General features: G+C 37.4%; 1 protein-coding gene across 2 annotated transcripts in view; it reads left to right on the top strand.

The window, feature by feature from the left end:
• LOC114053718 (epidermal retinol dehydrogenase 2-like) overlaps window positions 1-25,223 on the top strand; it is a 35,848-nt gene that overhangs the window by 8,317 nt on the left and 2,308 nt on the right. The window contains exons 2-7 of one of the 2 annotated variants that reach the window (XM_027876848.1): window positions 1,063-1,409; window positions 12,747-12,878; window positions 14,704-14,803; window positions 18,775-18,919; window positions 23,429-23,554; window positions 24,512-24,998. In XM_027876848.1, the coding sequence (XP_027732649.1) occupies window positions 1,077-1,409; window positions 12,747-12,878; window positions 14,704-14,803; window positions 18,775-18,919; window positions 23,429-23,554; window positions 24,512-24,542 (867 nt within the window). In that variant the 5' untranslated portion in view covers window positions 1,063-1,076 and the 3' untranslated portion in view covers window positions 24,543-24,998. Of the gene's footprint in view, window positions 1-1,062; window positions 1,410-12,746; window positions 12,879-14,703; window positions 14,804-18,774; window positions 18,920-23,428; window positions 23,555-24,511; window positions 24,999-25,223 lie in introns of those variants that run through there. The other variant, XM_027876847.1, reaches the window with a different exon arrangement.

Here is a 25,223-nt window from a genome sequence, read left to right as displayed (position 1 = left end):
AACTCTACCTCCAGTAGTGTTCTTTCAGTATCTTTCCACTTGGACTTGTCCTCCAAGAAAGACTGAAACTAAAGACTTAATTACTGTTACCACCTGCAAAGAAGGTAGAAGCCAGACTTAATTTGGTTCAAACAGAGGGATTGACCAACTAAACTTAAATTAATAAATTTCTCATTGGTCCAAGAGGTTCTGCTCTTCATTTCCATGATGAATCCCAAAATTTCTGACCTGGAAAAGCACCTTAGCAGTTTTTCAATACAACTCATATCTAAGTAAGAATCCCTTCTGCTGTTGTTCAGTTGTGTCCAACTCTTCATAATCCCCATTTGGAGTTTTCTTAGCAAAGATACTGGGGTGGTTTGCCATTTCCATCTCTAGCTCATTTTACAGATGAGGAAACTGAGGCAAACAGGGCTAGGTGACTTGTCTAAGGTCGCATAGCTAGCAAGTGTCTCAGGCCAGTTTTGAACTCAAAAGTCTTCCTGGCTCCAGGCCCAGCACTCTGTTCTAGATCCACTGTTCCACCTGCACTGCCCAGAATCCCTTCCACAACAAATCTGACAAGTGGGTATTCAGCCTTCCTTTAAAGATCTCCATCAAAACCCAAACAATGAGCAAGCTTAGGCTGGGACCTATTATGTGAGAGCGAATCCACTATTTCCTCAATCAACACCTTCTACTTTGGTATAGGTCTAATTATTAGGAAATTTTCCTTAACATATTGAGCCAAAATTTGTCTCTTTGAGACTTCTATTCATTGCCCTTCTGCTTCCAGAGATTAGAACAAGCAAGCTCTAATCCTTCTTCTATGGATCACTTGAAAACAGCATTCATGTTGCCCCCAGAATCTTCTCATGTCCTAGCTAAATATCCCAGTTGCTTCAACCAGTACTTAGATAGCATGATCTCATAGCCCTTCACCATTCTGGTCATTCTCCTTTGGAAACTTTATAATTTGTCCAGTCTGTCAATGTCTTTCCAAAAATGTTACACTCAACTCCAGTTTGTCAATCAATGTCTTTCCTAAAATGTGATGCCCAGTAAATTCATCTCTCTTTATAGGTATTTGCTGAAATATGCCTTCTAAGATGAAAGCCGGGAAGGATCTGCTCATTTTTGCTGGTAAATTTATGTATAGCTTTTGGGACACTTTATTTCACTACATAGTTCCAAGACCAAAGAAAAATGTTGCTGGTGAAATAGTCCTTATAACAGGATCTGGAAGTGGAATTGGACGATTATTAGCCTTAAGATTTGCCCATCTAGGAGCTATCCTTGTTCTCTGGGATATCAATCCAGAGGGCAACCAGGAAACTTGTGAATTGGCCAAAAAAGCTGGTACATCAAGAGTATATACCTATACCTGTAACTGCAGTGATAGAGAAGATATCTACCGAGTAGCAGCTCAGGTAAGGCCTGTGTATTGCTCAATTCCTTTACGTGATAAAATTGTATCAACTACCTAACCTTTGAGTAAGAGGTATAACCAAAATTTGCATTGAGATGGTTCTCTGTAATATAATAATCTAGTTTGGCAAACATTAAGTGCTTACTATATGCGAGGCACTGTACAGTTATCCCTTCCACATTATGACTTTTCCCATTGCAGTTTCAATATATCGCAGGTGGTTTCAGTGTATCAAGGGTTGGCAAGAGAAATTAAATGGGAAGTTTGGAGGAATTTTGTGAAAGCCACAGACAACATGAAAAGGCCAGCAGACAACACAGAAAAAATTTAGAAACTCAGAAATGTATGAAATATATGTATAGTATTGTATAATATCAATATGTTTAATCCTTTAATACCATAATAATTCAGACTTCTCTTGTATGAAAGGAGGGCCAAAAATTTTTACAAAGATTTTCCAGATCACAGGGGCACCACACCCATAACCTCTGAAATTTGGAAGTTATAACTCTACTAGGTACTAGGTATACAAAGTTAGATAATGAATGATACAAGCCATGCCCTCAGGAGCTTACAACCTAATTCATACTTATCTTTCTGCCTTTAGTTTCTAAAATGATTTAAATTGTTTTGTTACCACTTATATGTCAATATCTTTAATCAAATCTGAACAATTTCTTTAGCTAAAAATTTCTTAACCCAATTTTATTTCTAGGCAGGAAATTTACAGGAGAGTAGACCCATAGACCAGGGCCATAATTAAGTGTTCTCTCTCTTTTCCCATAGTTCCACATACCATCATCCTATAACTTCCTCCTGTGTACCCAGTTTTAGTGAGGAGAAAAGTGTAAAATTGTGAGAAATGTTATTTTGCAACATTATTGTATAACATGGTGCCTAGTTATAGTGAGGAGAAAAGAAGATAACAGAACATAATTCCAGCTGTACAAGATCCCTTCTTTCCAGGCCTACCCTGGACTCCTCTACACTTCCTTCTCCTGTTTCCAGTGGAAAGAAGCCAGGTATACAAGTAGCTAGGTGGTCCCATTGCTATGTAAGTTTTGTCTTTTATTTAAATGATTAGTTTTATTCTATACATTTCTTGCAGTCAATTTGAGTTATAGAGCTCAGCACAGTGCCTGACACATAGTAGGTGCTTAATAAATGTTCTTTGACTGACTATAGGTCAGGATCTGAGGGGCACTTGAATTGTATCTGCAACATTTTTTCAGCTGTCCTTGAAAATTTCGCTGTTTCAACTTTGTGTGTCTTCTGGAATTTTGTTTATACTGGAAATTGGAGATTTGAACAACGGATGTATTGTCCGACACTATTGATGATAATCTATATATTTGCTTGGGACAATGGCCACACTAGAATTAAAAGTTCGGAGGCTGAGTCAGAGATCGGAAAAGGTTTTATTCTTTCTCATGAGAAAGGGCACAGCCCTCGTCGCTCAAGCAGCAGCAATCAAGGAGTGTGCTCGCTGGTTGTGAGAAGCAAAGTTTTATAGCCCTAACACGATACCCCCTCCCCATTTCTGAACCCTTCTTCCCATTGGCTGGGTTTTGGGGTGCACAGTCTAAACGGGGCTTTCTAAGACCCTTAGTACAATAATATCCTTATTTGGAAATATTTGCCTAGAGACAAAGGCTCGGGAAGACTTTGGATAAGGGTTTAGAAGTTCTGCTTATAGACAGATAAGCAGGAAGCCCCTGGTGGTTAAGCTAGCAGTCTTTTACAATTTTTACCTTACTAGAGGAATTGGAGCACAGGTTAGCTCTTGCTTAATGCACAGCAAATGTTTGCAGATTCATCAAGTTTTACTGCTTTGGGGTTACAAAGGGGATTTATGAGTTTTAGTACTGAGGAAACTTCATCTATCTCACACATATTCTTGATTCATACATAAACATTACAAACATTCAGGTGTTTACAGAACTGGCATAGAGTTGTAAGGTTTTTTTTTTGTTTTTTTCAACATTCCTTATTTTACTTTATGTATTCAAAATTATATTGATGCTTTCCTTAGAAAAAAATAAAACATAGCAGAGTTCTATTTACTTTTTTAAATCACACGTTCTTTTCTTCTTTGGAATCTAGGAGAAAGCCAGCTATATTTTCTGAATGTAAACCCCAGGTCATTTTCACATCAATTGCCTATTATGCCATGTCTTTCCCTCCCATCACCATGCTCTCCTTGGGCAATTGATTGTCTTGTCCTGCATACAGGACCTTATAATTCTAGCCAAATGAGAGCTTTTTACATTCTAATGAGCTGTCTCAGCCACCTTTGTCATCTGGAAATTTGATAAGCGTGTTTCTTTGTCTTCATCCAAGTTATTCATAAAAATGGTGAACACAATAGAGACATGTGACCAGGCACTAGAGATTTGCCTCCAGACTCATATCAACTCATTAATCAGAACTCTTTTAAAATGATCATTTAACTAGTTACAAATCTCCCTGAACTAGCACCTGGAAGGATATTATAATTATGTTCCTTATTAAAATTCAATTATTTTATTTAAATCCATAGTTTTTCCCTGTTCCATCAGTCTAGTAAATATTCCAAAGGGGATTTAGGTTAGTTTAGAATGATTTGATCTTAGAGAAGATGGTATGGCTAGTGATGATTACTTCCCTTTCTAGGTGCTCATAAATCATACATCTGATTTTCAAGTCTAAAATTTTTACTGAGATGAATGTGAAGGTTACACATTGAGCTCGTTTTCAGAATTCATCTTTTATTCCTTTCTAGAAAGTATGACAATGTTTTCCCTCATCCCATTTTCTGAAACTTTAACCATTCTCCACCAATTCCTTAAAGATGACTTACATTATCTCTTCTATGGATTCCCTTTTTGCCCTGGGTTGTAATTTATCCTCCATGAAGTCTTACTGTTATGCCTCATTTCTTTTGTAGAGGTGACCTTTATTTCTTGAAGGCAAAAAACTCTGGCAGGTTCTACAAAGATGAAAAGGATTCATCCCCAGCAACCCCAGCAACATACAGAGTCTTCTGTCTAAAGACTAGCCTTGCTGGGTGTAGAGACTGGCATGTTGGTGATGAATTTTTGGCCATGGCAGCCTATCAAACAATGAAAAAGACAAAATTGTCACTGTGGTGATAGTGGAAGGAGAGGAGTGAAAAACAGAATGAAAATACTAAGATGTGCAGTTTTTAGATTATTTATAATTTTTTTTATCTCTAGCACTCCTATGGTGAAATCTTTGACCACTGACCAGCAAAGACTGTAACATCAGTCTTGACATTCTCACCATAAATGGCAAAATGAAGACACAGCTAAATTGAAGGATGACTCTGGTTCTCTTGGAGAGAAAAATATAGGAGTTTAAAATTTTGACTTTATCATACATGCAAAAGGAATGAGGAGCATTGTGTTGCATTGCTCACAATGCATTTGCCAAGAAAAAAAAAAAAACTGCCATGAAGATAATTTCAGTTTATGCACCAGCATAAGCAGTGAACTATGAAGGTGTAGAAAAATTTCTATTAAGAATTCAATAAGACCCTCCAAATTAAACCAATATATACTTTAATTGATTTAAATGCAAATGTGAACATAGAGGAGAATGGCATATGTGTATATATATGCATATACATATACAACTAATTCCAAAAATACTCCCACATTGTTAAACTATTATTTTATGTTGGTTGAAATATTATTAATTTTATATTCTTTTTTTTTGTACTTGCCTTGTCCATGACCTACTGAGTCTCTTTTGGAAGAAAATATTCATGATAAGGCATGAGACTTCCACATGATATACAAACCTTTAGCTTTTTTCCTTATTCTTACTCTTAAACCATGTTTTTATTTTTATGTGTGTATATCTTATGTATATATGCATTTATATTTATACACACATTGATGTGCATATATCCATTATTATTAACTGAGGCAACTCCAATTTAATCTATTTAAACAAATTTTTGATGCTAAGGTTGGGAAATAAATAAAAGGACCAGCATCTACACAGATTATCACCATTTCCTAAGGAAGTTTAACTAATGTAATTCAATTGCCAAAAAAGAAGAAAAGAAACTAAAAAACCTAGAAACTGCTTCAGCAAGAAAACAATTAGGAGTATAGATATAAAGTCTTAGAGTTCATCTTGTCAAATCAGATCAACAAGTATTGATTAAATGCTGCTTTGTTCCAAGACACTGCTAAACACTCAGAATACAAGTCCAAGTAGAAAGACCCACAAGGAATTTATATTCTGGGTGGACAAAAGGCAGAGATGAAGGTATCTATCAAGATAGAAAAAGTCTGGAGAATTCAGAGTGAAGCCTGAAGAGGAATGAAAACATGGGTGTCCTGGGCATCTGAGGTGCCAGCTAATCAGAGGGAGATACTACAGAGATGGAGAGTATTTCCAATGTATGAAGTCCAGGGCTGGAGTGAGCTTCCAGAGTAGAGAGGTTTCTGGATTATCATTGGAAAAAGTGTGGGAAGAGTCAAGAGTACAGCCTAGAAAAGAATGAAGACTAGGGTCTAGGTCTGGGGTGGGGGACCTGCATCCTCGAGGCCACATATAGTCATCTCATTCAGCCCTTTGACTGAATCCAAACTTCACAGAACAAATTCCCTTAATAAAAGGAGGCTGGAGGTTTCCCTCCACTGGTCCAGTCCAATCTCCTAATTTGATGGATGAGGAAACTGAGACCCAGAATTTTTCAGTGTTATAACAGAGTAGGATGCTGGAAGATTATCAGTAGTATCTTCTCATAAAACAGCAAGAAACAGAAAAGAGAAAAGTAGGTTTACATAAAGGTTGGCAAGAAACCCCACTAAGTCAGATCATCCTGAGAGCATTTAAGGATAAAACTATAGGGAAAAAAAGCACAACCAATAGATGAAAAGTGAATATCTATCAATATTTCTATGATGAAGTCTTTTCCTCACCAATGCCAGTGGCCATGGTATTTGCATTCTCACATCACAGTACCTGTTTTTCTGAAGAAGAAAAAGAGAAGTAGTCCAAAGAGCAACTAGAATAATCTAAGTACACAGAGAAGAGGGTTGTTTCTGAGGTGACAGTTTTGAAGTGATAAAAAGACTTGATGATACCAAATGCTTGAGGAAAAAAAAAAAAACAACCACAGACCTTATTACTTAGAAAAGGCAATGAAGAAAATACTGCCAGCCACCCAGCCACAAGGCTATGTTTCCTTCTCTAAAAAATCTTCATGAGAGAAAGCTACCCTTGAATCTAAGGTATCTGTGATAAAAGCATGAGAATAGAATGGGGAATCATTCACAAACAATATTTGACCACAGACCACATCTTTATAATAACACACTTGACTGAAAGATACAGAAGATTCACAAACTCATTGTATAGACTATTAAAAAATGTGCTAGAGTGAAATGACACTTAAAGGTTCTCCAACAAGATATCTCTCATCAAAGGTTTAAATCCTACAAAACTCCTCAAAAAAAAAAAAGAACCTAACTTTAATTCTACTCAGGAAGCATTCATTAAGTGGCTACTCTGTGCTAGGCACTACAGTGGCTGCTGTGGTTACAAATACAGAATTGGAAGTGCCCCTGCCTTTAGGAGCTCACATTCTACTGAATACAACTTTCTGATAAATAATAAAGCAAGGTATAAAATATATGCTAAGGGTATTTTTCATTGTCAAAGAATATGTCAAGCAGAGTCTCAATTGAAAAGGAATCCCTATAGATGAAGCCCCTCTACATGCTCTTGTTTGCAGATCACTTTGTGCTAAGCAACAAGCCCTGAAATATTGTAAATCATCCTAAATTAAATCTGTAATCTCTCAGATTTTTAGCCTAACTATCCATACTAGAAAAACAAAGTAGATGAAGAATGGAATATCACTGAGACGCTAGCATGTGGTTGGATCGATGGCTATCAGTACACAGAGTTTACTCAGATACCTCAGATGCATGAAACTGTTCCACAATTGAATAGGAAAGTAGGTTGAACTGCATTTGGGATATTGTGAAATGCCCCAGATGACATTAAACTTCTCGCTGAAACAGAAGCCCCTCTTTTTCATCCCAGTATCCCTTTGATAATGTTCTATAGCTGTGACACATAGATCACTGTCTCTGAAGAACTAAAGCTACAGGTCACTTGAGGGGCAAAGGAAAGGTACGTAGTGGGCATGAGTATGCCACGAGTGAAGAACTGTGGAGGAAAAGTGGCTTAAAGGATAAACATCTGAAAAATCTACATCAGGAGAGATCACTTAGCGAGAGTAAAGAATTACCAGTGGATAGCCTATGTGCTGCAGTGGTACCCACTCAGTTTCAGACAGCTAGGTACCACACAGCTCTGGACCTAGAGTCAGGAAGACTTGCATTTAAATCTGCCTCTTACTAGCTCATCTAGCACAGAGACCCTTATTAGCTATGTGACTTTGGCAAGTCACTTAACCTATGTCTGCCTCAGTTACCTCAACTGTGAAGTGGGGATAATGATAGCACCTACCTCCCAAAATCATGGTAAGGATCAAATGAGGTATTTGTGCTACACTTAGCACAGTGCCTGGCACAGAAGAGCTACTTCTTTACCCTCGCATACATACACTTAAAAGACCTAGAAGATGATCTCAACTATGTAGTATATGCTCCCCTGTAGGAGATTGCAGGATTATTTATTGACCAGTTATTGAATGAGAATGAGGACAGAATGAGAAGGTACAAATGGGAGACAGTCTGTACCCACATTGATGAGATCTGAGATCAATTGGCATAGTGATGAAAGTAATTTATAGAAGCCAAAAGATAGAGGTTCATTTAAAGCAATTATTTGTCCTCACTACTTTCTCACCTTTGTTTTTACCTTGTTCATTCTTCTATCATCAGTTTTCAGAGATTTCTCTTTGACAGAGAAGTCAGAAGCCAAATAACTGTTGAGTTTCTGCTTCTCTTCAATCATACCATCTTCTACTAAGCAGTCAATCTCTCCCTGCTCTTTGCTCCTAACATACCTGAAATGTATTATTCAGTCTTTTCCCCAGAGTTCTGGCTCAGCTCATTCTGGGTTTTAGCTTGCCTGACAGAATTTTTACAGGTCTGTGCCATATTTTTTCATCTTTGATCCTTAAACATTTCTACTTTTTATAATTTTTTATAACTATTGAAAAGTATGATTGGGCAAGCCAATTTAAAATTTACTTGACTTAACACTTTTCCAAGCAACCACATTCTTTGCATGCAATAAAGACACATTTCATTCCATTAATTAATTAATAAGTGCCTAATAGATGCAAAGCACTGTGCTAGGTAGTGGGGAAGAGGAAAAACCCTTAAGTTTTGTATCAAGTAGAGTTTACAGTCTAAACTTTATATGGTCAATAGCATCATCAAACCAAAGGATTTGATTCACCAGATCTTTACTGAGAATCTACTGTGTGCAGAGAAACTGACTAGATACAAATACTAAGATGTGGTCCCTGCTTTCATGGAGCTTATAGCCTAATAAAGAGATAAGATAATAATAATAATACCTGATAAGTATGTTGAGAGAAAGGGTGCAGGACAGTGGTATATGAGCTCCAAGAGAAAGTCATTAAAGAGTAGAGATCAGAGAAAGCTTCATTGAGGAGGAAACATTTTCATTGAACTCAGAATGAGTAATAATGACTTATAAATGATGGGTAGGTAAAATTACAGTAATATTTTATCCTCTAAACATAGAGAAGATCAATGCTAATCTCCATCTCAATAGAAATAGTCAATCAATAAACATTTATTAAGCACCTATTATGTGTCAAGAACTGTGCCAAGCACTACAGATACAAAGATAATCTCTCCTCTCTAGAAGCTCAGTCTAATGAGGGAGACAACATATAAAACCACTATGTCTAGCCAAGCTCTCTACATAGGATAAATTGGAAATTAACCATAGAGTCCCAACCATCTATCCTGGATAGTTTAGATCAGAGGTGTCAAATGTGTGCTGCCTAGGTCAAACCAAATTAAAGTTTAATTGGGAAATGTTTAACAAAATAAATAAAAATACAGTACAACATAGTTAATGTTAATTTGTGTTTTTCTAAATCAATATGCAGCTGCAGGAATCCATTTGTATTTGAGTTTGACATCACTAGTTTAGACTTTGCCTTTTGAAATGAAAGTTTATACTTTTAAGAGATCATCTGTTAAGGCCCCTTTCAGCTCTTTGAATCAATCAGACCAATTCCTGCTTAATGATGTGGATGGAAAAATCCTTGCTCACCTGTAAGTATACCTTATATCTAACTCTTGTAAGAATTTTTTTTTTCAGCATAGCCAGTGGAAGAAGAGGAAATGAATGCAAGGCAACATCTGAACTCAAATTACATTTGATAGTGTTCACTTTCCACCAAATGACACCCTGTAAAAGGAGTTCAATCACATTCAAAAAGCATTTTGCCATGTGATCATTAGTTAGGAACATTGTAGGTTCACTTGTCCACTTTTACTTTCTCTGAGATACTTAGGAAGGAAGGAAACTCTGAAGTTCGGGCCTCAGCATGATTCTGCTTAACATTAATCTCAATTCTCCCCCATTGTAGGAAGGAGGAGAAAAAGATGCCTATCTTGAATCTAATCTAATACAAGAGAAGAATTGGGGTAGAACTGTTCATATTACTGAAACACTTGTCGTGACTTGCCCTGGTACATTCAACATATAATTTTATTTCCATAGAAATTGATTTATCCAACTTTTAGAAATGTGCTAAATTACAGCAAGTGAAACTACCACAGTGCCCTGCTGCCAGCATAAAAAGGAAGCCTGGCCTCATCTAGGTGTAATCATTGGTTCCCTTGCTAGATCGGAACAAAGATTTCCTTTCTTCCCTTCCCTTTCCTTTCTTAGATTGGGTCTCCCCATCTCTCATCAGGCTGGAAGTACAGGGGCTACTCATGGACTGATCCCACTGTCGATCAGCACATGAAGTTTAACCTGCTCCATATCCAACCCAGGCAAGTTCAATCGTATTTCAGCAACCTGGCAGCCTCTCTTCACACTCCTCTGGGACTCATAATGATGCAAGACATCATGGGGACACTTGGTCAGCTTAGCCCACTTCAGCTCAGAACTCCCTCGTTCAAGATATCCACTAGCCTCATCCTCCGTAGTAGCAGGAATTGATAATAGGTGTGCATCACCATATCTAGCCACAGAGGGCTTTTCCAGGAACAGTATCATTCTCTCTCCTTTTTTTTTCTTTTTTGGTGAGGCACTTGGGGTTAAGTGACTTGCCCAGGGTCACACAGCTAGTAAGTATCAAGTGTCTGAGGCCAGCTTTGAACTCAGGTCCTCCTGACTCCAAGCCGGAGATCTCTCCACTGTGCCACCTAGCTGCCCCTCTTCTTTCTAATTCTTAATGCAAATGGACTGACCTGGTTATTTCCAGTCTTAATGTCACTTCAGTTTTGATTCAGTCATATATCTTAACTCTTTTCTACAGCACCAAATCAAAGTATTCTCCATGCTCTTTTTTTTTCAGTTTTGTCTCAAAGAAATAAAATAGAATGCTGCACAGTGAGATAAAAGTATCTTTGCATTACTATGCAATCTCCTGAATTTACTAAAGGACACAGACCCAATTAGCTTAGAGTCAGCCCCGATTCATTTAACCCTGATGCTATGAGGGCACAGGAATTCCAATAATAGATGAGATCAATAGCAATTTCAATTAGTTTCCATAATACCTCCTGCACCCAAACTGTGTCCTGACTGACTTGGCACTCATGTCTATACATACCCTCTGTTTCTAGGGCACCTGTTGGAAGAGCTGACTAGACATAAGAGCCCTACTCTATATTCATACTGGAGACCTTTCTGATAACAAGGGAATGTCTTCAACTTGCAGTTTTCTCCAGCTTCTTGATGGAGTGTCAATCAAGATGAAGACTGTATGATAAGTTATTGTTGAAGACGAGTATGATAGAGTGTCAGTTCAGGACCTATAATTTCATCAACATGGAATCTCTTCCAACAAATCAAATCAGCAATTTCTCTGTAACTTATGTAGAATTATAACCTTAAAGAGTTGCCTGAGACATTGAGAGATTAGGTGGTCTTCCCAGTCACATAGATAGTATTTCTCAGAAACAGGATTTGAACCCACATCTTGGCTTCTTAACTTCCAGGCTGGTTCTCCATCCCCTACATATACCATGCTAACTCTTGTATTTGATTGTGAAAGATATCTCCTTTCACATTCCTCCTCTTTAAAAAAAAAAATTGCTGTAACCTTTTAAATTTGATATTGGGATCCAGCTAGAACTTATTGGGGTATATTGTAATAAGTTGGTCTAAATCTAATTTCTGAAAAACTGCTTCCTAACTTTTCCTGTAGTTCTTGTCAAAATGGGAGTGCTTTTCCCAGTATTTGTATTCCTGGGTTTATCAAACAGTAGGCTACTATGTTTAATTGCTTCTGGGTCTTGCTTAGTTTTTTCCATCAATCATTTTTTCTACTTTCTGACCTATGCCAAATTGTTTGGGTAGTTAGTACTTTATATACGGTTTGAGATATGTTTATGCTAGGGCCCTTAGGTTCTACTTCTTTTTTGTAACTATTTTTTAAATAATTTTTTATTACTAACTCTTGTATTTGAGTACTACAAAATTACTACAACACAAAAGTAGAGAGAGGTCTTTTGCAATTTTTTCTATTGACAAGCTCTTTCCTAAGTGATATTTCAAGGATCTGTGATTTTACTATTTTGGGTACTTCCTCTACCAATGCAGGCTAACAGCATGGTTCAGTGGAAAGAACAGTAGTTCTGGAGTCAGAACATGGGTTCGTATTCAGCCTCTGATGATGACTACATGTGTGACCTTAAACAAGTCACCTTATCTCCTTGGGCCTCAGTTTCCTCTAAAATGAAGGGGTTATGCTAGATAGCCTCTGAGGTGCCGCCCAGCACTGGACCTACGATCTTGTGATCCTACAGATTCCCTCTCCAATGCCATAGTAATTGTTTTCACGAGTTGCCATAAATAGAAAAGTTCATTCCCTGGTAGCCAACCTCCTGATGCTGAATCTCTGAATTTAGCTAGGCTGGTCCTTAGTCAGCATATCTCTTCTCCACGACTGGGCCTGTACTCAGGAACTTTGGGGCTTAGTAGGGCCTGCCAGAGATTGCGTGGTCCTGATAATAGCCTTTAAAAACCAGAGTCACCTCAAGACCATGGTAAAACATTAGAGTAAGAATTCAATGGGAGGCATTCAATTCTGCTCTAGTTCACTAGGCAATGAAATCACAAAACACTAGGAAAATGAAACTCAGAATACATAACAAATTACTTCTTTTTGTTTTCTCCTATCCAGGTTAAAAAAGAAGTTGGTGATGTCACCATCCTCATTAATAATGCTGGAGTTGTAACAGGAAAACAGTTCCTTGAGATTCCAGATGAATGTGTGGAAAAGTCATTTGATGTGAACTCCAAAGCACATATCTGGGTGATTTTCTTTGTGTTTTCACAGTGTCTACAAAATTATTTTAGCATTCAAGCTCACTTTTGTAAATTAGATTACTCAAGTTGTTTTAAATAAATAATGATTTATTTTCTGGCATTCTGAAATAACTTCAAAACTCTCTGAGGTAGCATAACTTTTCAAGTCAAGGATTGGTTCTAAATTATAGGATTACCTCATCCCAGGTACCATTCAAACCTCTTTGATAATTTTTTTTTACCAGAACTATGATCCCACTGGTATAGAACCATTGGACCAGAACTATGATTTCACTAGTATATAACCATTGGACCTGAACTATGATTTCATTGGCACAGGGAACTTTTAGTGATAAAATATTACTCTACTTGTGCAGGTTGGTGCATGCTTTACAATTTGTAATCTTACAAAATTGCCTGGGGCAGTGAGAGGTTAAGTGACTTGCCAAGGGTCATATAACCAGGGTGTGTCAAAGATAGGACTTGCACTCAGTCAAAGGTCGTCATCCCTCTATCCTTTATAAAGCTAGATCACATAGTGGTAGAATGTTGGTCTTAGAGTCAGGAAGATCTGGGTTCAAACCCTGCCATCAGACACTTCCTAAGTTACATGACCCTGGGTAAGTCACTTTACCACGTTCAGCCTCTATTTCCTCATTAATAAAATACTAATAGTGCTTACTTCACAAGATTGTTGTGGGGCTCAAATGAGATTTGATAGATAGCTAGAGATATGTATATAAATATAGTACTTTACAAACTTTTAAAACAATAAAAATCATAAATCATATTTGGATCGCACTTTATAGTTTGCACAGAGTTTTCCCATATTATCTACCTGAGATTTCTTTTCTGGGTTCCCCACCTTTTCTCATCTTTCTGTTCACCTAGATAACAATATGATACAATAGATAAGTATAATGGAAAGAACTCTGGAGTCAGGAGATATCAATCATAATCCTGACCCTTCATAAATATAGTATGACTTTAGGTAAATTATATAACCTCTTTTGGCCTCAGTTTCCTCACCTGTAAAAATAAAGAGTTTAGACTAAATGACCTCTAAGTACCTTTTTAAGATTCCTTCTTTTCTAAGATTTCATTCAAAAGTTGCCCTCTTCATACTATTCCCTGAACCATATCATCTTACTGTCTTTAAGACTCAATTCAGCTAACCCTTGCCAGAAAATCTTCTCACACTAAGATGTTACTAGGTTGAAATTTGTAATTTTATTATGATTAGAACATCCATAATTAATGATGTGATTGCTTCATGAGGGAAACTAACTTATTTGCAGATTGAACCTGCCCAAGTGTAGAGAAGAGATTAATAAAAAGACATTTACATTAACATATTGAACTAAAAATGAAAGTTTATTGTTAAAGTTCATAAATATCATTAACTCAATATTTCTGGATGTAATATCTTCAATTTGATTTTTTAAAAAATAGGTATTATTACTATTTTTTAGGCCTTAAATTTTTTTTTTGGTACTTTAAATTCTCTTTCTCAGTTTACTAATGGGGTGGTCCATTTGTGTGTGTGTGTGTACATATATATAGATATAGATATATACATATATGTATGTATGTATATTATGTATGTTATATACATACATGTTTGTATACACATGTAAACTTATTTGGTATGACATTCTTTGTTCTCAGTCTTAAGTTCTTCTAGGGAAGAGGCTGTATTTTGATCTATCCTTTGTAAACTCAGTAACACCTTTTGATATCTTTTTATATAATGGCAGCATGACCAACTGAAGTAAAAGAAATACTGTATTTAACTAAACATTCTTGATATTTTATTTTATCATGCCTCATAGACTTACAAAGCCTTCCTTCCTGCTATGATTACTAATAACCATGGACACTTGGTTTGCATTTCAAGTTCAGCTGGATTAATTGGTGTAAGTAAGCTATCGGGTAAGTACTGTATAGATTAAACAATCAATGTTAATGTAACATTTTGCAACGCATTATCCTTTACAAACTTTAGCTTGGAGTTGCATGATAGCCTTGTGTAAAGTATTGACCTAATTTCACAAGGAAGGCAAATTAAGAAATAAGTCTGTAGCAAAATTTGAATTAGAACTCTATTCCTAATTCTTCAAGCTGCCAACTGGCAAGTAGACACAAATAACATCTATTAGATATGTTTATATAAAACTGAAATGTATAGCCTGGATTAGTCTTTATTTCTCACGATTGCCTTGACAAGAAACTGAAGCATGGCCCATACAGTTTTGTGTTTTTACAATTGGTAAAATTTCCTAATAATTATAGCTATCCAAAAGTGTTGTGGTTCTCTTCACAAAGACCAAATGACCGCTTGTTGAGTATATGGCAGAAGTGGTTCTAGTCCAACTGCAGATTGAATTACATAACTTTGGGGTGTCCTTTCAGACTCTTAAGATTCTGTGAGTCTCTAGTCAGTCTCCAGAGATCTGCTTGAAATTGTTAACCCATCATATATGTGAAAATTTGTTAAGGAAGGTGTTTTGTTTTGTTTTTTAATGAACTATAAAGTTTACCACAAACACAGTATCTTCCTTTCTCCATTTCCCTAAATAAATAAATAAACCACAATATCTTCCTTCCTCCCTTCCCCTAAAGAAAGAAATAAATGAACAAATGACCACACAACAAATAAATAAACGGTCTACTGAATATTAAACTATATTGATATCACAGAATAAATATTAATCTGAAATTTTATTCATTGGTCCCTCGCTGTAATAACGGTAGCAGGAATTCCCCATCCCAAGTGGCCTAATAATCTCTGCCTTACTAGTACTGTGTTACAAATATCTCAGGAACCTCAGGAAAGTAGGTCTATACTTCGGGCCTACATCCCTATAAAGCAGAGATTCTTAAACTTTTTTGCATCATAGACCCCAGTTAGCAATCCGGTGAATCCTATGGATACCTTCTCAGAAAAAAAAGTTTTTAAATGCATCAAATAGAATACATAGGATTGCAAAAGAAAGCAAATATATTGAAATGTAGTTATCAAAATATTGTAAACCAAGTTCACTGACCCCCTAAAATCTACACACAGGTCCTTGGACTCTAGGTTAAGGACCCTTGGCTCAGTAGGGAGAAGAGTAAAAGGAAAAGAGGTCCTCCTGTCACTAAGGCACCTTCCAAGTATACCATATTATTGTGCACAGTAGGTTTCAGTGAACTCATTAATTCTGTAGTTACATTAAATGATAAATTATTAAATAACTTGATATTTAGATAACTTTATAATACCATCACCTGTAATACATGCCTCTACTGTCTCATTCTAGTATAGTCACAAAGAGTTTTTTCCCAAACCTTCCAGGCTATCAAAAATGTTACTAGTTCGAACATGCATACTATGACCGCCCCCATTTCGCTCCCACTACATCTGTCCTAGCTGCTCTCCATACCCTCTATTATTACATCTCCTTTCTCTTTAGCCTCATTACTCTAGTTGGCAATGATCCTTTTCATCAGTTTATCTAGTCACACCTCTCTTGCTAAAGACTTTCTTTCAAGGTGCCAATGCTCTCAATCTCAAATATACAGTACTTTCCACTCTCACACCCACATACAAGCATTGGCATGCCGCAAAACTAACAATTCCCCTCATGTTTTACTTCCTGCCAGTTACAGTTCCCTCCATTTTCTCTGCCTACTGTCCATGGTCACAAGTAGCAAAATGGCTCCTAATCCTGATGATTCTAACACTAGTCTTCTGCCAGGTACTATTCCAGCCATGTTGTGGTTGTTTGTCCTTCAAAGAGGACCCATGACATCTTGGGGTGATGTCTCGACATGCTCATAAATTGGATTTAAATGAGAGTTGCACAAAATCATCCATCTCATTCTCTCTTCTAGAGTCATTAAAGTCCAGTGCAGGACAAAAATTAGGACGACTGGCGATGGCCTGGGATGCAGTAGATGACCATGGTGTCTTTGATGTCTAACCAAGCTCTAAGCATTCCACAGAGCTTGCTTCAGCTGCCTTCATGACCATTGGAACAAATTGTTCTCATCCACACATTCCTCCAGGGAAAGTTTTCACATGCTTAGGGTAGACATCCCCCTAACTCACTGATGAGGGGTCTGTTGGTTGCCCTCAACCTGGTTTAGCCTGTCTGCCCAGATGGTTTTACCAGGATGGGGCTGCTGCACATGCTACAGCTTCTTGGAGCCACAGGTAAGAGTTGGGTGAATCAGGGGGGCACCAAAGGTGGATGAGCAGCCCTGAAAATGGCCCAGTAATCCCTCGCACCAAAGTTGCTAGTCTTTTTGAACACTCCATACACCCCAGTTGCATTCCAGCCATACTCTATAAGCAAAAACATTCCCCTTTCACTCTGAAGGAATAGAACTGCAGCATTTAGAAAAGCTATGAAGGGCAGCGGATAGTGGACTGGCCCCAGAGTCAGAAGAACAAGAGTTCAAATGTGATTTCAGAAACTTGATGCATACCAGCTATGTGACCCTGGGAAATTCACTTAACCCAGATTGCCTCACAAAAGGAAAGAAAAACAAAAAGAAAAGAAAAGCTATGAAAACCACCTTAGCTGCTCTTCTCTTTGAAACATTCTCCATCAAGTGAATTGAGATTTCACATATTTGTAAGAAAGGGAAACATGACTATACACAAGAGTGTTAGACGATCATAGATAACACATTCTGCACAAGAAATGAAAGGCAGCATGGCTTGTGAATGGAGAGGTGAGCTTAGAGCAGAAAGATCTGGGTTCAAATCTTGCCTCTGCCGCAGACTGACTAAGCTATCCTAGGCAAGTCACACTTGTGGAGGCAGGGCTAGCCAAGCCCTTTTCAGGGCTGCTTATCCACTTTGGGTGTTCACCTTTATCCAACTCTCATCTGTGGCTCCAGGAAGCTGTTGCATGTTCAGAGGCCACACCACAGTAAAACCATCCTGGCAAATGGGCTAAACCAGATGGAGGATAACTGACAGGCCTCAAATCCATCAGTGAATTAGGGGGATGTCTACCCGAAGCATGTGAAGACCTCTCCTGGCAGAACAGGTGGATGAAAACAATTTGTTCCAATGGTCAGGACAATGGATGAAGTAGGCCAAGTGCTTAGAGCCTGGTCAGACTTCAAAGACACCAAGGTCATCTACTGCATCTTGACTTTTGCCTTGCCACTGGACTTGCCACAGTGACTCTAGAAGAGAGAATGAGGTTGATGACTTTGTGCAGCTCTGCCTCACTTAAATCCACCCTGTGATGTCATTGGTCCTTTTCAAAAATCAAGGTCAAACAACAACAATAGCTTTGGCAGCTCTCTGAGTCTATATATTGCAAAGAAGGTGCTCACCTGCAGTAGTAGAAGGACTTCCCTCACCTGAAAGTTCTCTACATCTGTGAAATCATCGGTCCAATTGCTATCCCCGTCACAAAACATACAGGAAGCCATCAAGTCAAATCAAGACTTGAAATCAGAAGTTCAATCATTATCCCTTAAAAGATAGGAGACAGAGGTTGATATTACTAGGACACCATTTTGGTATGGACCCTTTAGAATACAAGGTACTTATGGCCTGGGCCAGTAGATTAAGGGAGTCCAGCAAAGATGGAGGATTGGTAGGATAATCCTAGAGGTTTGCTGCCACTTTTCCCATCCCTGAATCTGCAGGCATCCTATCCCTTATTCATTCACTTAAAGGCTATTTTTCATTTGCCAGTATTCCTTCTTCCCTATCCCCTCTGATTTCCCCAGTGGAGACAGTGCTAATTCTCTTGATTAATGTGACAACTTAGATATAAAGACATTTGAAAAATAAAGAACACACCCTGTCAATTTTAACATTTAAGGTGAACTTTTATTTTGTGCAATTTAAAATGTTCTTTTCAGTGCATTTGTGTTGGGTTTTCTTCTCACAGATTATTGTGCAAGTAAATTTGCAGCCATTGGATTTGCTGAGTCCATATTTTCAGAACTGTATGCCCAAGGATATACTGGGATTAAATCAACCATTGTTTGTCCATTTTTTATAAAAACTGGAATGTTTGAAGGTTGTACTACTGAGTGAGTACTTTTATTTTGAAGGAAATTTCTAATAAAATATGATTAGTTCTCAATTTTATAGATAAAGAGGAATTGGTCTAGGAATGTTTCTCCTTTCTCACTCTTTCTTCTTTCCTTCCCCAACTCTGGCTTTTGTAGACTTTTTGTGATGGTTTAGAGTTGCCTTGGGTGACTTGCTGGTGGGATAGAACCTGAGGAAAATTTGACTTTTGTCTTGCTTTCTTTTCTTTCTTCCTTTCTTCCTCCCTTCCTTCCTTCCTTCCTTCCTTTCTTTCTTTCTCTCTTTCTTTTTCTTTTTAATCCTGATGTTCAGTATGAGTCAAGTAATTTGATCTGGCTGCCATAAAAACTAGTGCCTTCTTAACTTCTAGAACAAGAAAGGCAGTATTCCTATGATGCTGTGCACTGAATTCCATTTGTATTTTTGTCTTGTCCTGAAGTTTCATTGACATGGGAAGTTCCAAGTGGGAAACTCACTCTACCAATGCCAACTGACAATGATATTACAAGTTATAGTCTTAGGGACTGAGACATTAAGGGACATACACAGAGTCACAAAACAAGTATGTTTCAGAGATCAAATTTTTGAACCCAGGTCTTCCTGACTTCAAGACTGCCTCTATGTGTACAGGTTATTGCTTAAAATTCTACATGCTATATTTTATGATGGACTTCAGCAAACTGGAACCAATCTAGATTCTATAATTAGGACCATACCATCATAGATCTAGAGCTGAGAGGGACCTTCATGGTCATCTAGAACAACCTTCTCCTTTTGTAGATGAGCAAAGTGAAGCACAGAGCAGAGAGGTGACTTGCCCAGTGTCATACAGATAATAAGCAAAAGAAGCAAGATTTGAACCCAGACCCTCTGACTCCAAAGCCAGTGTCCTTTTTTTTCCACTGCGTAGGAGGATCCACTGAAGGCACTGGAGATGGTTAGCCTAGAAACAGACAATGTTGAAGGAGACATGACAGCTGTCTTTGAATTACTGTCATATCAACATAAAACAGATTACATGTTCTGCAGAGTTCTAGAGGGCAGTACTAAGATGAGTGTTTAAAAGCTGTAGAGTGATTTAAGCTCAATATGAGAAAGAATTCTCTAGCCATTAGAACTTCCCAATAATGGAAGTGGTTTCCTTGTGAGGTTGTGAATTGCCTTACTGAAAGTTTTCAAATGGCAACTAGAGGAACATCTGTCAAGAATATTATAGAGATGATTCATGCATTGAGTAGTAAGCTACACTAGATGACGTCTTAGGTCCCTTCTATCTCTAAGATTATGAATCTCTATGAAATGTAATGTTTAAGCCTTAGAGAAGAGGTTTTCAGCTGTCAATTATCCATTGGGACTTCTGTAATTCTTGGTAGCTCTTTACTTAACTGTTCCTTTTTTCTGTACTCTTTTTTAAAATTTTATTTTATTTTAAATTTTTAAAAAGTCTCTTTTCCATCTCTCACTCTCACCACCACCATCCTCCCACACACACATACACACACACACACACACACACACACACACACACACACACTGGAAAAAGAAAATAAAAAGAAAAACACTTAGAACAAATATGCATAACCAAGCAAAACAAATTCTATATTGTCCATGTCAAAAAAAAAATCTCATTCTGTACTATCACCTCTCTATCAGGAGGTGGTTAGAATATCTCTTAATCAGTCCTCTAGAATCATGGATGATCATTGCATTGATCAGAGTTCTCAGGTCCTTTAAAGTTTTCTTTTTCTTTACAATGTTGTTACTATATAAATTGTTCTACTGGTTCTGCTCACTTTACTCTTCTTCAGTTCCCAGGTTTATCTGAAACCATTCTTTTCCTCATTTCTTGTGACATAATAGATTTCCATAACATTCATATGCCATAATTTGTTCAGCCATTTGCCAATTTAGAGATATCCCCTTAGTTTCCAGTTCTTTGCCACTACAGAATGAGCTGCTACAAATATTTCAGTTCATATCCTCATTGGACTTTCATGGCATCCCATCCTCTTATTTCCATCTCAGCATTCCACCCTACCTTCTACTTCCTACTCCCACTGACACAAGAGTACTTTTCTCTTTCTTCACCCTCTCACTTGGTGATGCCATTCACTCCCATGAGTTCAGTTATCTCTACGCAAATACTTCCAGATCTATAGATCCAGTCTGAGTATCTGTCCTGAAATCCAGTCCTACATCACCAACTGCCTATTTTGAACTAGATGTCTTAAAGGCATCTCAACTCAACATAAATCATTATCTTCTCTTCCTTCCTCCTTCTACCAATTTATACTTCTTCTGAATTACCTATTTTGGTCAAGGACACCACCACCATCCTTCCAATCACCTTGGTGCAAAAACTCAGAATCATCCTAAACTACTCACTTTTCCTCTCTCCATGTATTATCAGGTCAGTTACCAAGTCTTCTCAGTTCTTCCTTCATATCTCTCACCACTATTTCCTTAACTTAAAGCTTCCACCTTAGTTCAGATCCTCATTGACTATCACCGAGACTATTACAATAGCCTCCTAATTGGTCTCCCTGTCTGATCCATCCTCCAGATAGCTGCTGAAGTGATATTTCTAAAACATAGATCTGACCATATCACTCCACCATCCAAGAATCCTCAGACACTCTCTGTTGTCATTAGGATAAAATAAGAATCGTTTGCTTCGAAAGTCCTTCACAACCTGGGTCCCATCAAACTTCCCCGGCTTATCATATGTTACTTCACTTCGCACATTCAGCTTAAGCTAAACTGGCTCATTTGTTGTTCCCTGTACATGACATTGCCTCTCTTGTCTCTATGACTTTTCACCAACTCTCCCCCATACCTGGAATCTACTCCCTCTTCACCTCTATCTAGATTCCTTTATGGCTTAGCTCAACAGATGGCAACCTTGGATGTGTGCCTGTCCTGATTCTTCTCATTTGCTAGTGCCCTACTCCCTATTAACAATTAGTTTGGCATTTTTTCTTCTTTGTGCATGTTATTTCATCCTTCCCTCAACAGAATTAAAACTCCTTGAGTGCATAAGCGATTTCATTTTTGTTTCTGAATATCCAGGACATAGCACAGTCCCAGGCATGTAGGTGGTGCTTCATAAATGCTTATTAAATTAACTCAATAAGGATAGCATACATATTCAATTGTCAGGTCCATGGAAGTAGCAGACATCCCTTTCAGTTAACAATTTTAGCCACCCTGAGTTAAAGAATCTGAATCACCGACTTAAGACTGATTTTATTTTCTTATTTACCAAGATCTGGCTATTGACCTAGAATTTTTATTTTTCCATTTCAAATTCTACCTGTTTTATCACAGTTTTGTAGAGAATAAGCAAATAAATGCAAGAGATGGGGATATCTACTTACCAACAAACATCTATGAAGTATCCGCTATGTGTCAAACACTGTGCTGAGTGCCAGGTAGTCAACCACAAAACTATGCAGTGCCTGCTCCCAAGGAACTTGTATTTTATCAAGAAGATAACATCTATACAAGTAAATACAAAGTAATTTGTAGATTGGTGAGGAGGTTCCAGCTGCTGGAGGGAGGGATGTAGCAAGGCTTCTCTTAGGAGCTAGCGCTTGAGCTGAAGGTTGAAAGGAACTAAAGCAGCAATTAAAAAGGGAGTAGATACCAGGCAGGGGAAACAGCCTGTACAAAGGCCTAATTAATAGACATGGAGAAAGACTCATCTTCCAGAGTTCAAAAACAGCCTCAGATCCTGCGCAAGTCATTTAACCCTGTTTGCTTCAGTTCTTCATCTGTAAAATGAGCCGGAGAAGGAAACAGCAAACCACTCCAATATCTTGGCCAAGAAAACCCCAAATGGGGTCACAAAGAATCAGACTCAACTGAAAACAACTGAACAGCAACAACAAATGTTGAGTGTCGTGTGAGAAACAGTGAAAAGGTCAATTTGGCCAGACTACAATAAGTACAAAGGGGAGTAATGTATGATAAGCTTAGGAATGTAATTTGGAGTTAGATTGTAAAAGTCTTCAGATGTCAAACAGAAGTTTGTATTTGATAGTAGAGGCAATAGGGAGCCACTTGACAATGAACGGGGGACTGATATGGTCTGATCTGAGTTTTAGGAATATCATTTTGAAGGGAGATACTCGGACCAAGTACATGAAATAAGTACATGGCTGGTATCTTAATAAGTTGCTAAGGTAATGAGATAGCTAAGTAGTGCAGTGAAAAGAGTGCTGGGCAGAGAATCATAAAGACACTTACTAGCTGTGTGACCTTGGGCAAGTCACTTAACCTTTGTTGTTCTAAGAATTCAATGAGATAATATTGGTAAAGCACTTAGCACAGTGCCTGACACATAGTAAGTACTATATAAATGCTAGTTGTTGTTGTTGTTGTTGTTGTTGTTGTTGTTTTTACCATTAACAAGGATTCTTTTCTTAATCTAACATAAAAGATAATCTGTCTCTAATCTAACTTGACTAATTCTTATGTTAGACTGACTTACTGTTTCTGTTTTCCAGAAATCCTCTCCTGTTGCCAATTCTAGAGCCAGATTATGTAGTCAATAAGATAATGAATGCAATTCTGGAAGAACAAGTTTACCTGTTTATGCCACGATTTCTATACTTCGTGTTATTTTTAAAAAGGTAAGGCAATCTCTGTTTTCTTCTTTTTATATCTTTTACTCTGCTAATATGTCAATAACCTGACCAAATCATGTTTACATCTTACTGGTCATAAGAGTTATAAAATATTAGGTTTGTTAAAAAAGAAAAAAGGTCCATTAATGCAATGCTTTTTTTTTTAATTTCTAGTATTGAGAATAAGAGTTTATGCTTATGGGCAAGGGGATTGTGCAATAACAGTGCACTCCCTCTAGTTTTTAGAAAAACTCCCTGGAGTTTTCTCATCTGCACCTGCTCAGTGTTTCAGTGTCATGGAGGCAGACTAAGAGTTAAGTGATGAAAATTGACTGATTGACCAATCCATTGACACACAGCAGGGAAGTTTTAAAAGGAGTCATTTTCTGTCAAACAATGACAATGAACAAGTTAAAATTCAAGTTGGTTATTGAGGTCTTGAGTAAATGACAGTTCCTTAGATTTTCTCAAAAACATCTGCCTTAAACAAATGAAGCTGTGTCCTCTGGGGTTCCTGAGATAGTGTTGAACAGTAAATTAGGTACTTAGAGAGTTAGACTTGTGAAAAAAATACTAAGTCATTAAAAACCTGAAATACTAGATAGGTAAGTTTTCCTTCTTCAAAAATGGTTACCTCTTAAGGCACCTAGAAAGCTAAAACACTTCTTTACTCACTCCTCAACTCCTTAAATTTCATCTGTTAAAGGAATAACAGCTACAGACCGGCATGTCCCTTAAAGGATCATAGGATCATAGACTGAGAACTAGAAAGGACTTAAGAAGTCATCTATTCCAACACCCTTATTTTTACAGTGAGAAAACTGAGTTTAACTTGCCCAAGGTAACACAGGTCATAAGTAGTATAGCTTGAATTCAAACTCAGCTCCTGTGACTTGAAATTCAAGAGTCTTTCTGCACTACTGTTTCCTTAATTTTTTACCCTCAATTTTTTTTTGTTGGTAGAACAGCCACATACATAGTAGCAACAGTCTGAACAACCTGAGAGGTCCATGTGGAAGTTGAGCAACTACTATCTTTGGAGTTCTATTTGAAGGGAACCTCAACTGATAGTTTCTATTTCTGAACCTTCAAAGTTTCGATATTACTGAGAAAACCAGCCATCATATTAATAATGACGATTGTAATGCCTCCCATCTGAAGCATTTTGGTTTATAAAACATTTTATAAGCATTCCCCTTTGATCCTAAGAACAATCCCATGACTTACACCGGGCAGATCATTTTTATCAATCCCCATTTTAGAGATGCTAAAACTGAATTTCAGAGATATTATAGCTTGCCAATGGTTATACAGCTGGTGACTAGTAGACCTGGAACTTTCTCCAAGGCCGTTGTTCTTTCTGCTATGTGAAACATCTATTCTTAGTTTGCCCTACCTTTCTTTCTTTCTTTTTTGTTTGGATTTTGATAATATTTTATTTTTCCCCAAATACTTGTAAAAATAATTTTAAACATTTGTTATTTTTTTAAGTTTTGAATTCCAAATTCTATCCTTCCTTCTCTTTTTACTGAGACAGTAAACAATCTGAGATAGTTTGTATGTGTGCAATCATGTAATACATTTCCATATTAGTCATTTTGTACAAGAAAACTGAAAGGAAGGAAGGAAAAGAAAGAAAGAAAGAAAGAAAGAAAGAAAGAAAGAAAGAAAGAAA

Source organism: Vombatus ursinus, unplaced genomic scaffold (assembly GCF_900497805.2).
Source record: "Vombatus ursinus unplaced genomic scaffold, bare-nosed wombat genome assembly UNPS02014812.1, whole genome shotgun sequence".
Lineage (NCBI taxonomy): Eukaryota > Metazoa > Chordata > Mammalia > Diprotodontia > Vombatidae > Vombatus > Vombatus ursinus.
This window is presented reverse-complemented; position numbering and strand designations above follow the sequence as displayed.